Source organism: Lissotriton helveticus, chromosome 5_1 (genome assembly GCF_964261635.1).
Source record: "Lissotriton helveticus chromosome 5_1, aLisHel1.1, whole genome shotgun sequence".
NCBI lineage: Eukaryota > Metazoa > Chordata > Amphibia > Caudata > Salamandridae > Lissotriton > Lissotriton helveticus.
The window spans coordinates 1,998,855,525-1,998,880,012 of NC_136065.1; the positions used below are offsets into that span (position 1 = coordinate 1,998,855,525).

Genomic DNA, 24,488 nt, shown 5'->3' on the forward strand with positions numbered 1-24,488 from the left:
CGAAGTTCGTCGTCCGCAGTCCAGTCCAGTCCGAGGCCTTCCGTTCCGTGCTGCCCGGTGAGTACCATTGCTGGGGTAGTATCTAGACAGGACCAATCTAAATTGACTCCTGGTCCGTGGGTTGGTGGTGCCCAGACTCACAAACGAAGTGTTCACCTAGGTGGATACGGGTCTTGATGCGTCCCTTTATGGGACCGGTATGTTCCGTACTGTTACAGCAGTGCATCCAGTAATTCTAGTCTGTTCCGTTCTCGAGAAATTCTGTTCTGTTTCTGTTCTCAGTATTCCAGGTAATATTCTGTTCGAACTGTTATTTATAATGTTCTTCATGTATTTTACTGTTGTGGTATGAGTGTGATGTGATTTCGTGTTTTTATTGTGTATTGTATTGTGTCCAGATTACAGTTCAGTCATGCCTATATTTTCCAAGTTACGTCAGTTAAAAACTAGAAAGGGTCTGTTAGAGGAAGCGGTTCCTGTCCCGCCCAGGGACAGTCCAGGTCACTTTATGTATCAGAAACATGGCATAAGCGCCATAATGTATCTAGATTTATGGGTAGAGTATACCAAACAGTTAGAAGAAAAGTATAGATGGCCCGTATCGGGTACATGGGATGCCGAATGTATCATGCGAGTGGAAGAAGCATTATGGAAAAAGAAAGCCAGACAGTCACAGAAAGATGCCATCGAGTTATGGCGTAAGGAAGCTCATAGAAGAACCGAGAAAGAAGTCAGAAAGTCAGAGTTAAGTAGAGAATCCCAGGAACGAGCCCAAGAAAGAGAATTAATCGAGATAGGTGAACAAGTCAAAGCCGAACAGTCAGACAGACAGAGGCATGCCCTCATTAAGGGTATGTATCCTCTTCTTGCCGAAGGTGTGCCAAAAGCGACCCCAGAGGCATCCAATAATTTCCCGCCACCATTAGTTCCGACTAAGTTACGTCACAAACAGACCGCAGCTGATATTTTTATTTCGTCCTACTTGGACGACACAGTCCCCGAATATGCAAATCCTGTTCGCGCTCCGCCAGTGCCTGTAAATCAGGTAGTTCCTGCTCCTCCAGGCACCGGGGTGCCCTTAACAGCTCCCCCGGGTCAGCCTGCCATACAAGTCCAGCCCACGTTACAATTACCGACCCTGCCAGCACAAAAAGCATCAGTTGATGATTCTGGTTTAGGGGCCGCGGGAGGAGGTCTTCCTCAAACCCCGCTGCCACACAAGCGTTTAACGTTAGCCGAATTACATGCACAAGCATCACAGCGTACGCCTAGATATCAGTCTGTTGCAGAAATCAGACAAGCCCTTGCCGAATGTGTCTATGATCCAGTCCCAGGCGAGGATAATATGGTTTTATATTCATTCCGCGTAAGAAAGGTGGCCGAGTATCTAGTCACCTTACCGAATATGAAAGAAGATCTAGACAGAATATATCGTTTCATCCGTACAGGGGATGATCCAGAAAGTATTGGCGAGATTATGTCTCAAAGGAAAGCCGAGATTCAGCTCATGATATTAAAGTTCCTGATCAATTGTCTAATAAGAGAACAAGATTACCCGTCTAAAGATTCTGCCGAAATGAGAATCCTGACAAGGTGGAGTGATAATATAGCCGAGGGTAAGCACAAGACCGTCGGTGCCATGGAGAGTATGTACAAGAAAATTCGTAAAGAAATAATAAGGTTACACGACCAGCGTAAAGCAGCACAAGTAAGCGAGAAAGAAAGTATCTCTGATCCTGAAGAGGAAGACGAGAATTCCGCCAGAATAGCGTATGTAGGAAAATCTAGATTTCCGGATCGCCATTTACGTCTAGAACACAAGTCTATTTTTCATCATCCAGCACCAGAACAAGGTTCTCTAGAACAAGTATTTCAAGCTACCGATCACATTCTGAAATCACGAATCGGTTATAGTGAGTTAAGTACCATGCATGAACAAGAACTAGCCCGATCAGCAGTCCGATGGATTACTGATTCTACCACTTTTCCAGACGAAATAGTGGCACAAATGTTTCTGAAACTGCCCCCAGCCGAGCAACGACTGGTGGGTATGTATATGATCCAACACCTTATTACTCTGTATGAGGGTCAACATTCTGATCCAGGTCCGTTGCATGATATCCTGAACGAGTTACTCCAGTATAGATGGAGAGGTCTAGGTACCGATTTAATGAGTGTCATTCTAGAACAGCGTCACAAGTATAGAACGTTCCTGAATCCGCATTTTGTTCATGTCTCACCCCCAGAAAGTAAATCATTTTACATAGACAGACAGAATCCGTTACGAGAAGTCCACCCAGTCCAAGGGGCGGGTGGCGTAATGCAACGAGTGTTTGTATACACTCCGATTTCAAAGATGGAACTTCTTGAAATGAAGAAATTAATTCCCTGTCATGACAAAGATCCAGCCGGGTTCCATAGAGAATTAAAAGACATGCTCCGTATGGGAGAATACACTTACCCAGATATCATTAAAATGTTAAAGGTCCTGTTACCCGCAGGGGTGTATGAAAAGTTAAAGGAAAAGGAATGGGAGGTGGGAGAGAAAAAGATCGATTGGGCAGTTCTAGAAGCTGAAGACAAGGCACGAGTACCAGGTACCGGTCTTGGAGATAAATGTAAAGAATTACCAGAATTATTGATTCAAGTTTTACCTAGATTATTGACAACGAGAAAAGAAGACTGGGATGCAATCTCAGCCTGTAAACAGAAACAAGATGAAGATATTAGTGATTTTTATTCTAGATTTGAGAAATGTTTCAGTATTAACAGTGGTCTCAAGACAAGTAGTGAGTCATACCCTCACCTTTTCGTTACCAAATTAGTCGAGAATTCAAGTCCACAAATTAAAAATCGAGTTTTGAAAGTCGAAAGCACCTGGCAAGCAAATACCCCGTCCCAGATGCTCCAGATGCTCCAGTATCACCAGAATAGAATCAGGGAAGAGCAAGAACACGAAAGAAAACGTATGAAAGACACGAAAATGAAAGTGCTAGTTGCACAATCTGTTCCTCAAGACAGTCAGAAGAGGGGTCCGAATCAAGCCAGTCATCCTGCAGCTCCCGTTAAAGGGAACTGCAATTATTGTAAACAGCCAGGTCATTTTATAAACGAGTGTGCAGTTCTGAAACATAATATAGCTACTGGTAAGACTAAAGAAAGACCACGTCCGCCTAGACAAGAACAAGTTTCACAGACTCCGCAGTCACAGAATGCACAACAGACAGTTTCCGCACCGCAGCCTATTGCTGCAACACAGCACGTTACATCACAGATGTACCAGTATGCTCAGACAGAGTATCCAGAGTATCAGCCATATTCATGAAACAGCCTAGAGAGGGAGGTAGGCTTGCCTCTCATCGAGATACCCGTAGATCAAGAAGGTCCCTATGTTCATAGTCAAGTATTAGGGAAAGACAGAAAGTTTTTGATCGATACAGGGGCAAGTAGGACCACAATTAGCCATGCCGAAGTTCCAGGGGCTCCGCTCTCAGGCTCAAGAAATGTTTCCCTTGGATTTTCAGGAAAGCCAATAGTTAATGAGATATCAAAGCCAGTCACTCTAGAAGTAGGTCCATTGTCCCGCACTACTGATCTGTTACTCACTAAGACATGTCCAGAAAATCTATTAGGCATTAAGACACTGAACGAATTAGGTGCAGTTATTTGCTGTTCCCCAGAGGGAATACGTCTGTTCCTACGTGACTTTAAGGGTCACTATGTATTACGAGATTTTGATTCAAGATTGTCTAATGTTCCACAGCACTTATGGGCGCAAGGTCCAACTGATGTAGGTTACATGCAAATCACACCCCATCGTGTGACTCTCAAACCAGGTGTAGTGTTACCACGAATCAGACAGTACAGATTGCCACCTGAGGCTGTAGCAGCCTTATCCAAAATTATTGACGAGCTCATGGCTCAAGGAGTAGTTGTAGAAACTGACTCCAATGTGTGTAATTCTCCGATCATTCCAGTCATGAAACGTACTGATCCAAATGCACCCCCAGTATATCGATTAGTGATTGATTTACGAGAGCTTAATAAATGTATTATTCCTCAGTACCCAGTTGTTCCAGACATCTCTTCCCTGTTAACTGCTATTGATTCCGAAGCCATGTTTTTCACTGTCATTGACCTCAAGAATGCATTTTTTAGTGTTCCAATTCATCCAGACAGCCAGTTTCTTTTCGGATTTTGTTTAAACGGAAGGAGCTATATGTTTACACGCGCTCCTCAAGGTTTCACAGAAAGCCCTAGTATTTACAGTCAAGCACTCAAGAGACAACTAGACAACATTCACATGCCAACTGACACTGCCCTACTCCAGTATGTCGATGATCTACTGATCACAGCCCGTTCTGAACGCGACTGCGAGCGAGCATCACTTACAGTCCTGTATTTTCTAGCCGAGATGGGGCACAAGGTGTCACCTTCGAAGCTTCAATTCTGTGTCCAGCAAGTGGTATACTTAGGACACTTGCTGTCCAAGAGGGGTAGGCAGTTGACACCCGACCGTATCCAGTTAATAGCGAGTCTTCCCCAGCCCAGAACCCAGAAGGAGGTACGTGCCTTTATCGGCCTTACTTCTTATTGTAGACAATGGATTCCCCAGTATGCATTTCTAGTCAAGCCACTGATACAGTTAACGACACAGGAGGCAGCCGTATCGACTGTCCTCCCTTGGACATCTGACCATACACTTAGTTTCAATGAGTTAAAGAAAGCCCTATGTCAAGCTCCAGTTCTAGCTACACCGAACTACAGTAAGCCTTTTACACTTTTCGTTACTGAACGTGAAGGTACAGCATTATCTGTTCTCACACAAGATCAAGCAGGACAATACAAGCCCTGTGCTTATTTTTCGAGCACATTAGATCCAGTCGCCCAGGCGTTGCCTGCGTGCCTCAAGTCAGTTGCAGCCACAGCACTAGCTATCAGACAAAGTGATTCCATAGTTTTAGGGCATTCCCTGACAGTACAAGTTCCACACTCCGTAGAAGTTCTTTTAAACCGAACACAAACACAGCACTTGACAATTGCACGTTTAACAGGTTATGAATTGACACTGTTCCAGCCACACATAGAAATCAGACGCTGCAACGTTCTGAATCCTGCTACACTGTTACCATCAGTTAATTTAAATCCAGACACACATGATTGTGTGGAAGTAGTTAACATTACGACAAAGCCAAGACAAGACCTGACAGATATTCCGTTACCAGATCCCGACCTGACACTTTATGTGGATGGTTCATGTATGAGAACTAGTACAGGAGAACTAGTCGCAGCATATGCAGTAACTACTGACACCGAAGTTATTGAGACACACCGTATTGATACCCTGTCCGCTCAAGCAGCAGAGCTAGTCGCCCTGACACAAGCCTGTATACACGCCAAGAACCTGAAAGTTAATGTTTACACAGATTCACGTTACGCATTCGGAGTTGTACACGACTTCGGAGTGCTCTGGCAGGAGAGAGGTTTCATGACTTCTCATGGAACCAAGATTCAGCATGGTCTCCTTATTCAAGCCCTGTTAGATGCCATACATTTACCGACATCTATTGCTATCATGAAGTGCAAAGCACATACGAAAGTTACTGACATTATTTCTCAAGGTAATGATCTAGCAGATCGCACAGCCAAGCTTACAGCACAGACTCCAGACATTCCAGTTAATCAGACACATACTCCAGATCCGACTACATGCATGACAGTTAAGGACCCTACTCAAGACGTCATAGATATACAGTTACATGCTACTCCCGATGAAATCAAGAAATGGTCTGAACAAGGAGGGGTCCAGACAGATCAAGGATGGTTAACGAAGGGTAGAGCCACATGGTTTCTCCCCGATTCTATGGTTCAAGTCATTATCAATACCGCACATAGTCCAGCACATTTAGGAGAAAAAGCTATGTTAGACAGTATCCAGAACATTTGGTTCAACAAGCATTTACGAGCTGCAGCCAAACAGAAAGTCCGTACCTGTATGATATGTTGTCAGTTTAACCCAGGTAAAAGTGTCCCGGTGGAACAAGGTGGTTTCCAGCCCCCTGACCACCCTTTTGAGGTCCTCCAGATGGATTATATTCAGATGGAGCGATGTCGAGGTTTCAAGTATGTCCTTGTAGTAGTATGCGCTTTGTCCAGGTGGACAGAAGCATATCCAGTCCCAGATTACACAGCCGCGACCACTGCCAAACAGTTGGTTCGTGAATTTTTCCCTAGGTATGGACTCCCTAGAGTCGTATATTCTGATAACGGTCAGCCATTCTCCTCAGAGTTAATGAAGCATGTTTCCCTGTTGTTAGGGTACCAGTGGAAGTTTCATTGTGTACGCCATCCTGAAGCAGCCGGTCTCGTAGAGAGACATAACCAGACTCTGAAAATCCGTATCGCAAAAGTTTGTAAAGAAAAAGGTGTGGACTGGCTAGTAGCTCTGCCAGTCGCTTTGTTTTATATGCGCATGGTTGCACATTCCAGATCAGGTCTGTCCCCGTACGAGGTCGTATTCGGCCGCCCCCCTAACATGTGGGGTACTCCTAGACCCCGAAGTATTACCGATGTTTCATGTAATATGCTGACAGATTACCTAGCTTCCTTGATGTCTGCCCTCAACTCATGTCGTTCACAGGTTGCCGCCGCATTTCCAGACAATACCGAGGTGGCACCGCACGAGATCGTTCCAGGCTCCCTAGTGATGGTCCGGAATTTCCACAGATCAAGTCCGCTGGAACCACGTTGGAAGGAGCCACGTCAGGTCCTCTTGACCACCCGTACTGCCGTCAAGTTGGAAGGCAGGAAGGGGTGGGTCCACCTTTCTCATATTAAACTTTTTAAAGGACTGAAATCCGTTTCTAAAAACATTTCCCAGGATTTGAAGGACTGCCAGAATATTGCTCTTAAGGACTGTCCCGCACAAGACATTATTACAACCCCTCCCTTGTTAGAGAAAACTCCGCAACAGGAGTATAAGTTAAAGCTCAGGTCTAGTAAAATAAGTCAGTCAGTTTGATTGTATAAGTCCTCCCCTAGGTGAAACGGTTAGACTGTTTCTGATATGTATAAAATAGACCCCCATAGTGAGAGAGTCAGTCGAAGTTCAATTCAATGTATCGTTTTTCTGAGTTTCGTATTATTCATCAGCATTATGATTTCCTGCACCAGCTATGCGTTCTATCTGTATTTTCCAGTTCCTCATGTAAATATGTCTGCTAATGCTACAGTAGAGCACACGTTTAGTGATCTGCCTCCTCACGAATATTCATACCGCCTCGCTATGCGCAACAACTCATTTATCCGTATGTTACATTATTCACACCAGACCAGCAATGCCACTAATTGTTGGGTGTGTGGTCGACTCCCCCCTTTTCAGACACCGAAGGGAGTTCTGCCACTCTTTCCTTATCCATTCTCACACAATGGTTCGTGTGGAGCATGGTTCACGTTAACGTCATCCTCAACAGATATGTCTTTTCTTAACAGTACATGTTTTCCAGACAAGCAAGGTCTCCCCCACAGAACAGGTTTAGATCTAGAAAATGAGGTGTATAATTTAGGTAATTATTCGTCGAATTTCATGGTCCTGAATGTTCAGTCTGATACTACTCCAGACTTACCTGCTATTTCAGTACTACCTGTCAAAGGCGAATTATGTGTCCGTAGTTATGGTTCCGTACACGTAGGACATAGTGATTGTACTACTGTTATCCAGTATAGTGACAGTAGGAAATCTGTTTTCAAAGCTTCACGTCATTCTTATTTTATTTGTGGTCAAACTGCATATGTCCGTCTGCCCCTCGATTGGGAGGGAACCTGTTACATTGCTTTCCTACTGCCACCTGTTTTCCTAGCCCCATCTGATTATCACAGAAACACACATCTAGTACACATTAGACATAGAAGGGAGTCCCCAATTGTCGATTATACTGAAACTACTCTAGAACAGTATACAGATTTCAATAAAGGTTTCTTCTTCTTTGTAGGACCTGTCCAGAATAGTAAACTGATCCGTAGGTTAACAAGAACCCTTGAAGCTGTAGTAAATGAGACTGCCTCTGCTCTAGGTAACCTAACCGAAGAACAATCTGCTATGAGATTTGTCGTTTTGCAAAATCGTCTCGTCCTTGACGTCATACTGGCCGATAGGGGCGGGGCCTGTAGAGTCATCGGATCTAGTTGCTGCATTTTTATTCCAAATAACGCGCCGTCTGTTTATTCAGCTATAACCAGACTCCATAAAATTGCCCATCTGTTACACCAAGATCCAGGCACCTGGACATGGACAGGTTGGTTCTGGAATATAATTTCCGCATGGGGATGGAAAGTCCTGTCCTTTCTAGGTATTGCAGTAGCGATCATATTTAGCTGCTGCCTCTGTATACAATGTGGCCCTGCGATTTGCAGCATGTGTGCTACCTCTTGTATTCCTAGTCCCAAGCCCCGTTCTAAGTCCCGTTCCAGGATAATTCGAGACGAGCAAATGGTACTGTATGAAATGATAGACGGTATCATGAAAATTGATGTTTCCTGATGGAAACGTAGTGACAAGGAGGGAATGTGGAAAAGTAAATTTTGCCATGTTCTGTGTCCCTACGCCTCATCCATCATATGTTATGTGTGCATGACCAATATGCATATGTTATTCCCCATGTCTGATTAATGACGCAATTATAGTTGTGTCCACCTCTGGTATGACATTTTCCAGTCCTCGTGAATACTACGAATATCATGCCTATGTAAAGTAATGTTGCCACGGTTCTCAGTATGCACGTTATTCCAGTATAAAGTCCCCGTTTCTAGGCCTCAAAAGGGCCCGGACATCAGATTCAGCTCCTGTCTCCTGAAAGCCTCGCTGAGGAGCGATACAGCCCCCACCTGTATCCTCGACCCTTCACTTACTTCCTGCCTCGCAGTGCCCGGTGCAGCTTGGCTCTGCCTCTGAGTCTGCCAAAAGTATGTTATAGTTCCAGTTATCAGTTCAGTCCTCCTTCTTTGCATTCCTAAGCTACTGAACTGCATCAATAGTTTCCGTCATTGTCTAGCCTATTCGGCTCCACGTTAGAGAAATACTGTATTAATGCTCATTTAATATTCTTCATCACGCACTACATGTAGAATAATGCATGGTCCAGTCTTAGAATCAAGTTAGCTTTTCCCCTCATGACTTCTAGTTTATATCAACATGTTCCCTAAACATCAGATACCAGATAGGGTTTAGGTACATGTCGCTCCGACCCTCCAGACTCTAGTCTCTGCTCCTAGCACAGAGTTCGTAGCCCCCAGCTTCTCCTAGTAACACGTCATTGCCAGTTTACGCGCACCATTAGATTAGAGGTCCCGGCTCCTTAGGTAGCCCCCTCCAATGTTTCCGCCCATTCATGACATATTCTGTTACGTTTTCATCACATGCCTAAGTATACTCCCAGTTACACCTCTTTCTACTGTTATCTTTCGCGACTGCTACGCGTCACGCCTTCTGCTCCACCCACTGTTACGCCTACTGCAATGTAATGCTATGTGTTTGCGCTATGTATATAAGTTGATGTATTGTTATTGAAAGTTAGCGCGCTCATCCCAGATCAAGCCCCGGCAGCTGCTGGGCCCCAGTTGTCCTGCTGGGCCCTGTCACCTCTGTTCCTATGCAGGTTGTCCTGATCCTGTCCTTATGCTGTAATAAACCTGCAGAAACTCCTACTACCTCGAATCTTGACTCTTATTTTATTGAGCTGTCTGTTATTCATTCATTCATTCAAAAATAGATCCGGTATTATTTATTTATATACCACACAGGCATGATTGGTTGATTTAGCATTCATTTCCAATTTGATGCACTCTTGTACTGTTAGTAGAGGTGAGAATGTTCCCAAATTAATAGAGAGAGCTGAACCAAGAGTTTGGCCACATGCATAAACTGAATTGGAATTGGGGCCTTGATATATTTCCTGGTTTGTATGTGCCAACTTTGCAACAAAGGCCTGTTTTAGCAGGACATTTAGAGAAAAGGTTTCATGTACCCATATTCAAATGCAACCTAGCACAAATTCCAACTTGTGCTTGAAATGGACCTTCTGTGTAAATAAATTGCACCATGGGTTTCAGGTATATTGTAAGTGTCCTTTGTTGTTATACATGATAGAAAAACAGGAAATATTTGAGCTGTTACCACTGATATGTCAAATCCAATCCATCTTAACTTTACATTTTCACACTTGTCTTTTCCTTTGCAGGATAAGAAGTTACTTGCAGAGCAATACTATGTGAAATAAGGGTATGCATGAGGAGCTTGGGCCCATCCGAAGGCAGATGAAGGGATTGATGAGAAGAAAGCATCTTGTAGTAGTTCTTGTCAGGCACACAATTTTTACATAGGTGCATGCATGATTAGATGCTGTGGAGGAATAGTGCTACTAGTTAGTGTGGCAAACTCTGTATGTATTGGAATATTTAATTATAAAACATTTATCAGCAAGTCTAAAAGGGATCTAACTGCTTTACATATCCTTAATTATCTTTGGAAAGATTCTACTCTGGAGGACAAGAGTTTAACTCACATGGTGCACATGATGGCTGGATTCAAAACATTTGCTAAGGCTGTATTATTTTCCCAGTCCAGTCCTGTCAGATCCCTATCATGCCACAGTGAAGTTCATGAGAAATGATCAGTGCCGTTAAACAATATCAGTTTACCAATAGATGTATCTATCAAAGCTTACAATGGAGCCATTCAGTTCTCTTCCCATCACAACAAAGCACTTCCTTTCTTCCACATAGGCTTCAAATAGCAGAATAGGATATATCCACACGAGGGATAAAACTACCTGCTCTGTCTTCCACTGTCCTACTGGACACCCCTTTCTCTGATCTGGCAAATATGATGGCCTTCAATCAACCAGTGAATGATAGGATAACGTATGTCATAGTGGATTAGCCCGAGTTGATAAACGTATTACATATGTCTGAGGTGCTAGCAATTTATTTTTATGTTGCAGGCCATGTTCAAAAGCCAGAGAGAGCGAATCGCTAATGAGTTTGAGAAGCTCAAGGAGTTTTTGGAGAAGGAACAATCTTGTTACCTAAAAGACCTGGAGCAGGAAGAGAAGAACAATCTGCAGAGCATCAAGGAGACATTAACTAAATTAGAAGAACAGCAATCCGTCCTCAGGAGCCTGATCACAGACATCGAATCCAAGTGTCAGCAGCAGGGTGTGGAGTTACTGAAGGTAAGCAAGGGTTTTAAATTGATACAAGATCAGCGTACCTGTCTTAGTGTCAGAAAGCAGTAACTTTGTATTCTGGACCCAGCAGGAGTGATATATAATAAAAAATAAATAAATTAGGCAGCACTACCCTACCCTCGCTATGTCTGTCTCTGCCCATATTGAGTCGAGGTGTTTCTGTGTGTGATTAGGCAATTATTTCATAGGCTTAAAAAGTCATTAAACTTTGGAAGACCCAGGACCTCTCGCCTCTTATGCTCAAATGCACAACTACTCTTGCAAGTATCAATGATCAGACTTGCTCGAATGAAAAGTCGCTCTCTATGATCATCTTTGCGCAATCAACTCGAGTTTCAAAAAAAGCTGTCTCTGCCCAGGGGGTATATCAATGTGAAATATTGAGTCGAGGTGTTTCTGTGTGTGATTAGGCAATTATTTCATAGGCTAAAAAAGTCATTAAACTTTGGAAGACCCAGGACCTCTCGCCTCTTATGCTCAAATGCACAACTACTCTTGCAAGTATCAATGATCAGACTTGTTCGAATGAAAAGTCGCTCTCTATGATCATCTTTGCGCAATCAACTCGAGTTTAAAAAAAAGTGTTAAAACGGCTTTTTTTAAAGTGTCTGTTTTCCATCCCTCTTAGCGCTGACTCTGTGTGAACTTTTATTCACTTTTAGTAGAAGAGATGCTTATGAGTGGACGCTCACTTTATAAATTAAATGATTTAAGCAAAATTAGAAAGAAAAAACATAACATTAATCCCACAGTGGTTTCAAAGCAGATCTTAAGGATAGAGTCCAAGCCTTGTACTTGCATAGGCACTAACCTACGAAAATCACGTCTTTCTTTTGAAACATCTACTCCTCTGGAGCAGCAGCCTGAAACACTGGACACCAATAACAGAAACTCCATTGATCAATACAATGCAGAAAAGCATGAATAGTGTAGTTGAAAACTATTGCAAAGGCAGCCAGTATTTGTCAGGCAAGTCCAAAAGAAAACCAAGGACAAATTGAAAAGATACAACATGGGATATCTAGAGAATACATTATAGGGCTGTTGCGATGTATACATCTGTAGAGAAAAGGTTCCTTGCCTAGTTGAAGACAGAATTGCCCAGGGACATAGCTGAACAATGATTGTATCAGAACTGTAAAATAATGTTTTAGAAAAAGGGCCCAGATAAAAAAGTAAGACTTGAACATGAGAGGTCTCAGGCTTTGGAGTTAACCTCTTTCCTTCCCAGACATCAGCAATACCAGATTGTGCATTTAGCACATTGTGCAGAATGATGTTAGGAGATGAAGACCCAGACTGAGATCTACAAGCATAATGTCTAGCTAAAACATTACTATGAGAATACGTGTTCTGAAATCAACATAGCTATACTGTCTGCAAAGAAATCCTTGTGACCATGGCCTAGCAACCAAAGTTGAGTCTGGCAAAAAACGAATAGGTAGATGATCTATTAACATCTCCAGGGTCTACGATTCATGAGATGGGGGAGACCTACTATTGTCTGCTGTCCAAATTTCAAGGAGAAAAATAGACCTAGATTAGCAGATGCATTAAAAACTAGTTAAAAGTGTTTGAGAGCTCCCTGAAACGTTGTTAATTGCCATGTACAAAATAATCCTGCAAATTTTACACAAATTCAATTTTCTACCTTAGAATTATTAATGTTCAGTAGCACCTTGCTATGTTGCAATTACATCTGTTGTCTGTTTTGTGACTGGGTGATTATTCTTCAGTACGTTATCTTTCCCTGTCCGTTATCTTTCCCTGTCCTCTTTCACACTAAATGACTGAGGTGCTATTAGTTTTATGTACATAGTGAGTACCACAATTTGTGCCCCTCAGCGAGGGAGCGGGCGACTGCTCTTGTATTTAGAGAAAGAGATGCCCTACTCGATAGTGAGTTTAAAGGCCCTGGGGGAACTGAGAAACTGATGACAGCCAGCAGAATGTATTCCTCCTTCACACAATCATCTCTTTATCTGAGCTAATCTTATCTTCAAGAAAGACTATTTTGCATTTGAGGAACTTTTTGAAATATAAATTTGACTGTGAGCAAAAACTTGACCTGTTTGTGTTTTTCTCCCCAGGATGTGAAGAACACATTGAGAAGGTATGATTAGCCTTTATTAACAGCTCACCGTATAAACAATTAACAAGGAACTTTTACTTTTATCATTCTATAGTTTTACTTATGTATTTCTGACCCTTGAGTAGACCCATTTTGATAGGTCAAATTAGGTGCTAACAGCATAGCTTTTACAATATTTGTACCATGAGAAGTATTTGTTTTGTTCCAGAAATTTAGAAATGATGAAACGCAAGTGGATATTCTTGCTTCAGGCTTTCTACTCAGTGGGAAGTGATAGTCATATTTCTTTTTAGGATTTTATTTTGTGTCTAATTTTACTTTTAATTGCTTATTTCATTATTATTGTTCTATCCTTTATCTTCCTGTTAATTTTCTTTATTATTTCATTTTTAGGTCTCGCCTACACAACGTGCATGCGTTGCATAGGAGGGGACCTCATGTAATCGACTTGCTTTTTGGGCCAAAAACGTGCTGCGTTGCATTGCCATCAATGGCAACGCGTGCACGTGAGGCGATCTACTTGCGGGAGCGCGCGCCGCCAAATGACAGCAATTTTCGCTCCCTCAAGTGCAGGCCCCCCTTCCTCACCCCTGCTGCCGCACGAGTTTCTGCATGAGGTAGTAGGAAAATCTCCTACAGTAACTAAGGCTGTACCGTGCCCACGCGCTTTCCGTCCTCTGATAATTCTTTATGAATGTAAAGAGGGCCACACACATTAAACTTGCAAGCTGCTGGCGACTGGTAAAGGTAAAGGACACAATCTTCTTCAAACACTACTTTGCCTTCTGCAAAGAGACCTCGAAAAACGCACAAAAACCAAGCTCTCACGGCGGCGTCATGCTTTTGAAAGAAGCTTTTATAAAAGTGGTGCTCCAGCGACGCTCTGCGCACCGGAGCCTCGCGTCCGACACGTGGGTGCTCCGCAGAAAGGAACGCACTGTATCAGCGCGTGCTGGCCTTGCGATTACACAACGGCTGTCAGCGGGTCCAACATCTGCCGGGATAGCCTTGTAACCTGAAATGATAACTCTTTTCTCCGGTGGAAAGGGCTGAGCTGGAAAGATAAATCACTTTCACTCGGGCTGGACGGGAGAACATTCCAGCGCTGAGACGCTTCTCGGAAGGTTTGGCGGGGTCTAGCACCTGCGTCGTGTCTTCAGTGCGCTGCAGAATCACCCATGGATGCCCGCTCTGACAATGAACTCAGGAGAGCGGCTCTATGTGCCGGGCACTTGTGCTAGGGCTAGTGTACCCACAGCCTGCACATGACTATATGTGCTTAGCTTTTATTTTCATGTTTGAGGTGCAGTTAAAGATTCATTCACTCTGGCGGTGCTTTAAAAATTGAGTGGGACAGCCTGTGATATTGTATATGGGCTTAAAGAAGTTTAAAAAATCTATTCGGGTAGAACAGGGGAAGCATGTGCTTACACAATGGTTCATCGGTCCGGCGTACCCTAGTAGAGAGAGGTTCAGCTGGTTCAAAGTGCTGCCTAGTTCTTGCGTTCACACAAGCGTGCTCGTGCGCATCTATTATCATTAGAATGCTGCTGCTTTGATCGCGATCACTTTCACTTTCGCGCTTAACTGGGGCAACACTTCCTTCTCCAGAATGCATGGCCGGGAAGAAGCTGACCTCCTTTGTGTCTTGGTGAGCTGGCCAGAAATGTGCAAATTTTGGACGTAACTAATTGTAACCTTCCCGAATAATTATTTTTGCTTTAATTGCAGACTAGGATTTTATATTTGGAGACTTGCTTTTTTGTATAATGCATAAAGGTTTAATAATACAATTATACTTTAACATTAAAGACAACTAATCGCCCATTGCAGCTGTATGTAAATCTTGAGGACTGTATCCAGCCATCAGGGAGCTTGTTTTATACAGTTTCTAGCATCTTCTCTCCACTCCTGCCAGAGAGCATTCGACGCAATTGTTTCGGAGATAAGGATTGAAGCCGGATCTCAGGCTGACAGTATCCATTGTGATTGGATAAGAAGCCCATAATAGGGCCAAGAACATCAAGCATGTGCCGCTGCTGTACGCGGCATACTGTGCGCAGCAGCTCATATCTGGGGAGAGGGGAGATGAGATAACTAACAACATCTCTCCAGAGATCAGTGGCATCACAAGGGTTCGTACCTCGGAAATGTGCAGAAATGCACACACAATTCGGTGGTTGTTGTACTAGAAAGACAGACTAATATAGTTTGATTTACCAGGATTGGGAAAGTGAGATAACGCGATTATTCTTTGCTTCGGACTCCAGTAGAACTGCCTTCTTTGGTTGCAAGTTCGGAATTGTTAAATGAACCATAATTGTCGTAGGTGAGAAATAATGGCTCCGGGAGCTGGGCATCTTTTCTGAGACAACAAGGTCACGGGTTCATCAACTGGCAGGGCCGAATGAGACTTTCATCTGTCTGAGGTCGATATAGTGACACTTTTAATTGGGTAATTATATCACTCGATATTTCAAGCACCTACGAAAGGTTCAGTTTATAACATGAATTTTATACATTATTGTCATGATTAAAAGTGGCCTAAAAAGTGGGTTTATTCTTTATGTAGCTGACATTCATGCTGATAAATAGTGTGATCTCCTCATTAAGAATTTTGAAGTGCACAAGCCTTCAGCTACAACTGGGCGAATCGCTAATGATCAAAATATTTATTTATCAGTACATTAAATTCAATCTCGGTGTCAATTTCAAAAACCGTTTACCACCATGCTTACTTCTCTTCAGAAAAGGTCTACAGAACGTCCAACAAATGCTCTTATCAGTATGCCATGAAGAACATTCCAATCAATCAATCAATCAATCATTTGTAAAGAGCACTACATACCCGCGAGGGTCTCGGGGCGCTGGGCGGAGGGGGGCGCTACTGATTGAACAGCCAGTCTTGAGTAACCTCCTGAAGGTCAGCAGGTCTTGGGTGTGTCGTAGGCTCAGTGGGAGGGTGTTCCATGTCTTGGAAGCGAGGTGGGAGAAGGATCTCCCACCGGTGGTTGTTCTTCGGATGCGTGGGACAGTGGCGAGTGAGAGGTCGGCAGAGCGTAGCTGGCGGTTGGGGGTGTAGAAGGAGGGCCGTCTGTTGAAGTAGGCTGGGACGGTCTTGTCGAGTGCCTTGTGTACGTGGGTGAGGAGCTTGAAGGATATCCTCTTGTTGACAAGGAGCCAGTGCAGGTTTCTCAGGTGGGGGGTGATGTGGCCGTGGCGTGGGGTCGCTCCCTTGACTCCACCAGGTTGATTCTTCAGACAATTACTGAGACACAGCTGATTGTATCAAATACTCAAAACTCATATTGCTAAAGTCATGATTTATTATAACATAACTTCAACAGTGTGAACCAATTCAACATTGTAATGTGCCTTGATTTATAATGTAGTGCATTGAGCGCTCAAGGATCCTATTCTCCTGTTTAAAATACATCATGTCCAGGTGAGAAATTCCATCATCTCCAAAGTTCAAATATATATAATCTGCTGGCCCCATACACTTGTTGTCCCCAATTCTAAATCAAATGTATAAGAAATCTGTTACTTGAACTGTACTTTTCTTATTTATCTACTTGAGTATATTGTCAGCAGTGTATTCCAAGCAAAGTTATCAGAAAATGTACCTCTTACTGCTGTGTTGGCATATCCCTATCTCTTTAGAAATAAATCCCTCAGGATACATATTCAGGGCCTATATTGGCATCGAAATCTGTTTAGATCACAAATAAACAGTATGATTATATCCTCTATGCTGTCTCCCTCATACTATATATCAGGAAATCACAATCTCTCATTAGTTGCAACAAGGAAAGATCATTGTGTTGATCTTTGATGCACAATTTATATCCTACAAATAGAGCAATTACATTTATCTGTAACTCACGTATATATGAATATCACAACGTCTTCCATAATACATCAAAATGTACGGGACAACTGTCACTATTTCAATTCTTCTATTTTATAATAAACGCATAGACCCACACACATACTTGTGGATAAAAGTGACAGGTCAGATCTTAGGATATGTCGTACATGGCGGCCTAAGTGCATAACATAGCAGCTAGCCTGACCAGTATAAAACACTTTAAGGGACCTTTTAATTGCTCAAAATTCAATTTTTCATGCCTGGAAGCCATCTAAATATGAGCTATCCATTCCCAACAAATGCAATGGCCACAGTGTATGAGGACTGCTAAACAAGCCCATGCAAAGTGTGTGAAGACCCATTCGTTATGTCTATCATCGAGAACGTATGTTCCCCACCGATTGTTCTATCCAAGTTCCAGTCTTCCCTAAAAGATAAGTAAGCTCTAATAAGATCTACTAACATGGACCCAGAATGCTATATTCTTAACCTGTAATCAAGCACATGGAAAAATCAGTTTTGCCGTATGCTCTTACCGTATTCGTGATAACCAATAGCTTGCGTGTGCACACAGGTCAAAGGATTCGCATTCCGATCCAGCCGGCATTTTAAAGCTCAGTTAATTATTAGCACCTGTGCAGTGTGCGACCGATCCGAAAACAGGTAACCTTCGTAAACGGTTGCCATCTTTTAATATCTATTTCAACGTGCATGTCATTACATTCATTCTAAAAAATTCAATCACCATGTCTCAACGATATCGACATCAATGTAAACAAATTATTTCTATTTATAACTAATAATGGGGACTTCCAAGTAAATGTAGAGGAACTCACCAAACAAGGTCACAATAGCATGCAGTGGCGTGGCTTTCCAATGAATCGATAATACATGTTAATGCTACTCTCTCTATGTTGGCTAACTTATTCCTCTTTTCGATTAGGATAAAACGCCGGCCCATATTTGAAAATTACGTCTACCTCCAGCCATATGTACACCTCCCCTACCCATTCTAGCGTGTCAGTGCAAAAATGAAGGCTAGCAGCGCATTGGCATAGCCAATAGGTCTCGCATTTGGGACCTTATAAGTATTTATTTCTGCAGCACAATATCCTTGGTGCAACATCAACTGTGGCATGGCTAAACACTTATAATGTCCCAAAATCGAGACCTATTGGCTTTGCCAATGCTTGTTCTATTTAACTTCTATCCTAATTATTACCTTTATTTCCTTTATTCATTTTCTTGGTTCTTTTCTTTATATTCACCTTTTCTTACCTAATGTGTTCCTTTGTGTTCTTTTTTTTAAATTATTTTGATTAATTATTTTTTTAGCATTTTCTCTTACCTTTGTGCCTTTTGTTTTCTTGTTTATTATTTAATGTATTTTCTTTCACCCTTTTTCTCTTATTTTTTCGTTCCTCCACTAGTTTAAATTCTATTGTATTTAATTTAGGTTTCTTATTAGCTATGTGTAGTAATCACACTTAAAATTCAGTAGACATTCAGTAGGTTTGAAGAGCTTCTTTATTAAGATACAGCAATCAGTGACCCTCAGCTGCAACTGCTTACAAAATAATCTTTCATGATGTCACACATACATCTGAAAGTTCCCTCTTAAAGAAGACATCACCACACAATGTCTTACTGTTTTTCTGTTTATTGGATATTTTTACTTAAGTTACTTCTTTCTGTAGTAGGGGATCTCTGTGTATAGGCATAATCTAGTGAATAGTCCCGCCCTTGTACGTGGACCCCGGAGCAATCAAAAATAATCTCTTAAGCGGTCTTCTTTGCAGTCCTGCATAGACACTTAAGAGAAAATCAAAGACAAATAATGCAGCCTATAAATACAAGGCTACACTGGCCAATACTTCCACTAAAAGTGAAAAGGATAGCCAAATAAAATCAAATTTTACACATATTGCCAAGTTTCACCCATAGAGAAACCTCCCTTCACCAAAATCCTTGAAATGATAGAGAGGGAGGGTTGGACAGACAAGCCCCCATAGGCTGCCATTATGTGTCTGGAAAAGGGATACCGTGCCTTTAAGGAACTCTCCAGAGACCCTCGGTATCCCAGGATGCACAGCCAAAGTCCTTTTACTTTCAGTTCTTTTTTCCGGCTCCTGCTAGCAGGACCCTGGAGCATTGAGCTCTCCCTTTTTTTTTTTTTCTCCATGTTTGGCACTTTTCCAGTGTTTTGAGTGTTTCACTCGACATCTGGGGTCTTCCTCTTCCATTTGCTCTGTTTTTAAACCAGTTTTACCACATCTTTCTGTCGAAAATGCCAGCTTTATTCGACAAGTGCCCCGAGTGTGGTAGGAAGAAGGCTAAATCTGACCCCCACAGAGTATGTATACTCTGTCTCCCTTTCACCCATGTCCCTGACTCCTGTGATATCTGTCACTCTTTCTCCAGGAGGACCCTGCGTGACAGGGAGAAGAATCGTCTCCAAGGCTTGGAGCAGAGAAGAGACGAGGAACCAGGTGGGACTTCTGGGCATGGAGGGACTCTGTCATCATCATCTGCCCGTGCTTCGGCCTCTGGGGGGGCTCCCCAGTCAAGAAAAGGCCCAGAAAAGGCACAGATCCCGGTCGAGGTCGATCGCTTCGACATCGGCGTCGAGAGGTATGACCACCATCTGCTCTCCGTCGACCCAGGGCTCTGGGTCCAAGCGGCGTCGCCGCTTAACGTCGAGGGGCATGACGTCGAGACCTCGGACGAGGTCGACGTCGAGGACTTCACCGGCGTCGACACACCATCGACGTCGAGTGCAGGAGACGACGACGTTGGCCGTCGAGGCTGTACAGTTGTTCGCCGTCGACACGAAGGTCGACGTCAAGAAGAGGCAAGTCGACGTCGAGGAGAAGACATTCGACGTTGAGGAGTGCATCGACGTCTAGGAGATCGACGTCGGGAAGTAGAAAGTTGAAGGGGTCGACGTCGAGGAAGGAAAAATCGACGTCGAGGAGACGTTCAAGGACCAGGACAGTGTCCCAGGCCTCAGTGGTCAGTCTGTCGTCTTCATCGGAGAGCTCCCGGTCGCGGCGGCAGCGGCGCTCGTCCAAAAAGAGGTCTGCCTCCAGAACATCATCTTTGAGGCCTGCTCAGAAGAAGAGGAGAGTGGTGAGGTCATCGGAATCGGAGTATTCACGGACCTACTCACCTTCTAGGCCCAGGACGCCTACACCTCCACCGCTGCCTCCGAGGATGCCTCCTCCGCGGCTTCCTCCTCCTCCAGCGACGCTTCCTCCTCCTCCTCCATCGCCTCCTACACCGCCCCTGCCTCCTCTTCCACCGCCTCCCTAGCCTCCACAACCTCCGCCTGAGGATCCGGCGCCGACTACTACGCTTCCACCTCCTCTAAGACCGGCGAAGCCCAGGAGATCTAGATCAAGGTCTAGAAGAAGGGATCGTGCTCGCAGTAGACACTGCTCCTCCACAAGGTCTCCTCACCGCCATCGTAGAGACAGGTCGCGGTCCCGGTACACGAGTTCCTCGAGTGACCGGAGGTATTCTCCAACATTATCGGATTCCCCTCCTTCGAGGGTGTCACCTGTGGACGACATTGTGACATTTCAGGAGGTGCTGCTGAGGGGGGCAGCGAAGTTAGGGATCACATCGACGGTACCCACACCATGTACTTCTGTGATCTTTGAGACTTTGCACAAACGGCATCTTTCTCGCCCGTTGTTACCCTTGGTGCCAGGACTGGGGGAACCGGCCATGGAGCTGTTTCTGACCCTGGCTTCGGTGAAGTTGGCTCCATCTCGGCTGCAAAAGAAGTACAGGCCCCCGGATTCTGATCCGGCGTTCTTGAGGTCAGATCCTGTACCGGATTCTGTCATCGTGACAGCAGCCAAGAAACAGCACGCTACTGCTCCGTCTTCTACGGTGCCTCTGGACAAGGAGAGCCATCAGATGGATTCAGCCGGACGGAAGGTTTGCTGTACGGCTGCCACATCAATGAAGGCGGCGAGTGCCTCGGCGCTCTTGGGTCGCTCTGACCTCGCTTTGTGGAATCTCTGCAACAGTTTCTCGAGCTCATTCCGAGGGACAGGAGGGAAGATTTCCAGGAGATATTGAACGAGGGCATGATGGTCTCCAACCAAGTCATCTGCTCTGCGGCGGACGCCTCTCTCCTGGCGGCTCATGGTATTGCCATGGCATTAATTTAAGACGCCATTCCTGGTTGCGCCTTACCTCTCTCAAACCGGAGGCGCAGCAGAGAGTCGCAAATTTGCCATTCTCTGGATTGACGCTCTTCGGGATGCATGCGGATGAGGAGATGGCCCGCATGAAGGCGGAAGTGGAGACAATGAAGGCCGTTGGTTTGGAGAAACCAAAGGAACAACGGAAGTCCTTCCGTCCGTTTCAGTGGAGATATGGTTCCCAGAAGAGAGGACAAGGTGGTCAGACTGGCCAGCAGCAACAACAGCAGCAGCAGTACCAGCGGCAGCCTTTCCAGAAGCGTCAGAGGGGCAGAAGTGGCCAGCAGTCCTCGGCGAACAAGGGCCCGGCTGGGTCTAAGCCATGAAGTGCTACTTCCCCCTCGTCCGTTACCCGCTCCGGTGGGGGAAAGCATACAATATTACCTGGCAGAGTGGAGAAAAATTATTCAGGACAAGTGGGTGCTGAATATTGTTTGCAATGGATTTAGTCTTCGTTTTGTCAGCCCTCCTCCAGCAATTCCACCGGTTCGCTCGCAGTTCCAGCTGCGCGAGCTCCAAGGGAAGGCCGATACCCTGTTACGAAAAGGGCAATAGAAGACGTCCTTTTGTCTCAAAGGGGAAAGGGCCTGTACTCTCGGTTCTTCCTGGTGCGCAAGAAGGACAGGAACGAGTTCAGGCCCATTCTGGATTTGCGACAAGCAAACAAATGGATTTGCAGGGAAAAATTTAGCATGCTGTCTTTGCACCAGATTTACCCTCAGCTACGAAGAGGAGACTGGCTTTGCGCCATAGATCTACAGGATGCGTACTGCCATGTGCCCATTGCACGAAACACTGGAAGTTCCTGCGCTTTTTAGTCAGCGCCAATCACTATCAGTACACCATACTACCGTTTGGACTGAAGTCTGCAACCAGGACTTTTTGAAAGTGCATGGCAGTGGTGGCGGCGCACCTGCGAAAGAACAAGGTGTTTGTCTACCCGTACCTGGACGACTGGCTGATCAAAGCCTCCACCTTCCAGGAAGCGCAGTTGCACTTCAACAGGACGGCGGTTCTGTTGAACCAACTGGGGTTGCACATAAACATGTCCAAGTCTGTTCCGACTCCTGTCCAGTGTCTACAGTACTTGGGAGCCTCCTACGATACTCTTTCAGCAAGCGTGTCTCCTTCGGAGGAGAGACCCTTATCGATCCTTCGGAAGGCTCAGGCTCTCATAGCTGTTCCATCTACGGCAGTGAGGACGGTGTCTTCTCTACTGGGGTTGATGGCCTCTTGCATCTTCCTCACGCCACACGCCCGCCTCCACATGAGGCCACTGCAGGAATGTCTGGAGGACCAGTGGGACCAGATGCGGGGGAGCTGCGACGACAGGATCCTGCTGTTCCTTCACGCTAAACAGTCCCTGAGATGGTGTTACTCAGCAGGGAATCTCCTCAATGGGGTTCCATTCCACAAGGACATTCCCATTCAGACTATCGTCACAGATGCTTCTCTCCACGGCTGGGGAGCGCATTCAGACCATCTACAGATCCAGGGAACGTGGTCCCCGGCGAAATCCACGCATCACATCAATTTCCTGAAACTCAGAGCTGTTCACTTGGCGCTGAAGGCCTTTCATCCGTCCTTTCATACCATCTCCTTGCTTGTACGGACGGACGGACAATACGACCACAATGTATTACCTCAACAAGCAGGGGGGATCGAGATCGCGGACACTGTCACAGGAAGCGCAGGCGATCTGGCACTGGCTGCTAGCCAGAGGACTGACGATAACGGCTACCCATCTGCCAGGTGTGCAGAATGCTCAGGCGAACGCACTCAGCAGGCTGGTGCAAGAAAACCACAAGTGGGTTCTGAACGACGAAGTGCTAGGAGACATCTTCGACAGGTGGGGCACTCCAGACGTAGATCTGTTCGCCACCGCAGAAAACAGAAAATGCAGAGACTTCGCCTCCAGGTATTACCAACCGGGGACTCTGGGGAACACGCTATGGATCAGCTGGTCGAACAGCTTTCTGTACGCTTTTCCACCCATTCCCCTTATTCCAGCGGTACTCATCAAGCTGTCTCCGTCCAGAGCACGGATAATCCTCATTACTCCGGAGTGGCCCCGACAGTGGTGGTTCACGGACCTGCTTCACAGGTCTCTCCTACCCCACCTGCGGGTGCCATGTCGGCCGGACCTTCTCACGAAGTTCGGGGGTCAGATGGTGCACCCCAACCTCTCATCGTTGAGTTTGGCGGCATGGCTCCTGAGATAGTGCAATATGGACACCTGCATCTGCCTGACGATTGCTTGAATATACTCAAGGAAGCTAAGCGTCCTTCCACTAGGACTTCCTATGCCTACAAGTGGAAGAGGTTCTGCATCTGGTCCGCTTCCAAGAACTATGATCCGACGACCTGCAAGGAAGATGTCATTCTTCCATACCTTTTGCATTTGGCTCAGTCTGGCCTTAATTTTCATTCTATTAAGGTTCACCTCGCTGCATTGACTGCGTACAGAAAATGCCCTTCACAGACATCCTTCTTCAAGATTCCTGTGATTAAAGATTTTTTGGAAGGATTGAAGAAAGTGTTTCCTCCTGTTTGGAGTCCTTCGCCTTCATGGGAGTTGAATGTGGTGCTGTCCAGGTTGATGAAGGAACCTTTTAAACCTATTCATAAGGCTTCATTGAAGCACTTATCGTGGAAGGCGGCTTTCCTCGTGGCCATTACATCGACCCGCAGGGTGAGTGAAATTCAGGCATTGTGTTGTCAAGAACCTTATACTGTATTTCATGCTGCTAAGGTTGTGATGCGTACTCACCCTAAGTTCCTTCCCAAGGTGATTTCTAATTTCCATGTCAATCAGGCTATAACTTTGCCTACGTTTTTCCAAAATCCTTCCACTCCAGCGGAAAGGTCCTACATTCCCTGGATGTCAGAAGGATGTTGAAATTCTATTTGGATAAGACCAAGGACAATCGTAGGTCAGACCAATTGTTTGTCAATTATGGGTCGGTCAGAACTGGTCTTGCCACCTCAAAACAGTCCATCTCGAGGTGGATTGTGTCCTGTATCCAGTTATGTTATCAGAAAGCTAATAAGACCTTAAGGGGTAAGCC

At 44.8% G+C, this 24,488-nt stretch overlaps 1 protein-coding gene across 3 annotated transcripts in view; it reads left to right on the forward strand.

Annotated features, from left to right (window-relative positions):
• Nucleotides 1–24,488, forward strand: part of LOC144756153 (E3 ubiquitin-protein ligase TRIM39-like) — a 636,326-nt gene that overhangs the window by 183,068 nt on the left and 428,770 nt on the right. For all 3 annotated transcript variants that reach the window (XM_078645732.1, XM_078645730.1, XM_078645731.1), the window contains 2 exons: nucleotides 10,998–11,228; nucleotides 13,334–13,356. In XM_078645732.1, coding sequence (XP_078501858.1) covers nucleotides 10,998–11,228; nucleotides 13,334–13,356 — 254 coding nt within the window. The remainder of the gene's footprint in view (nucleotides 1–10,997; nucleotides 11,229–13,333; nucleotides 13,357–24,488) is intronic.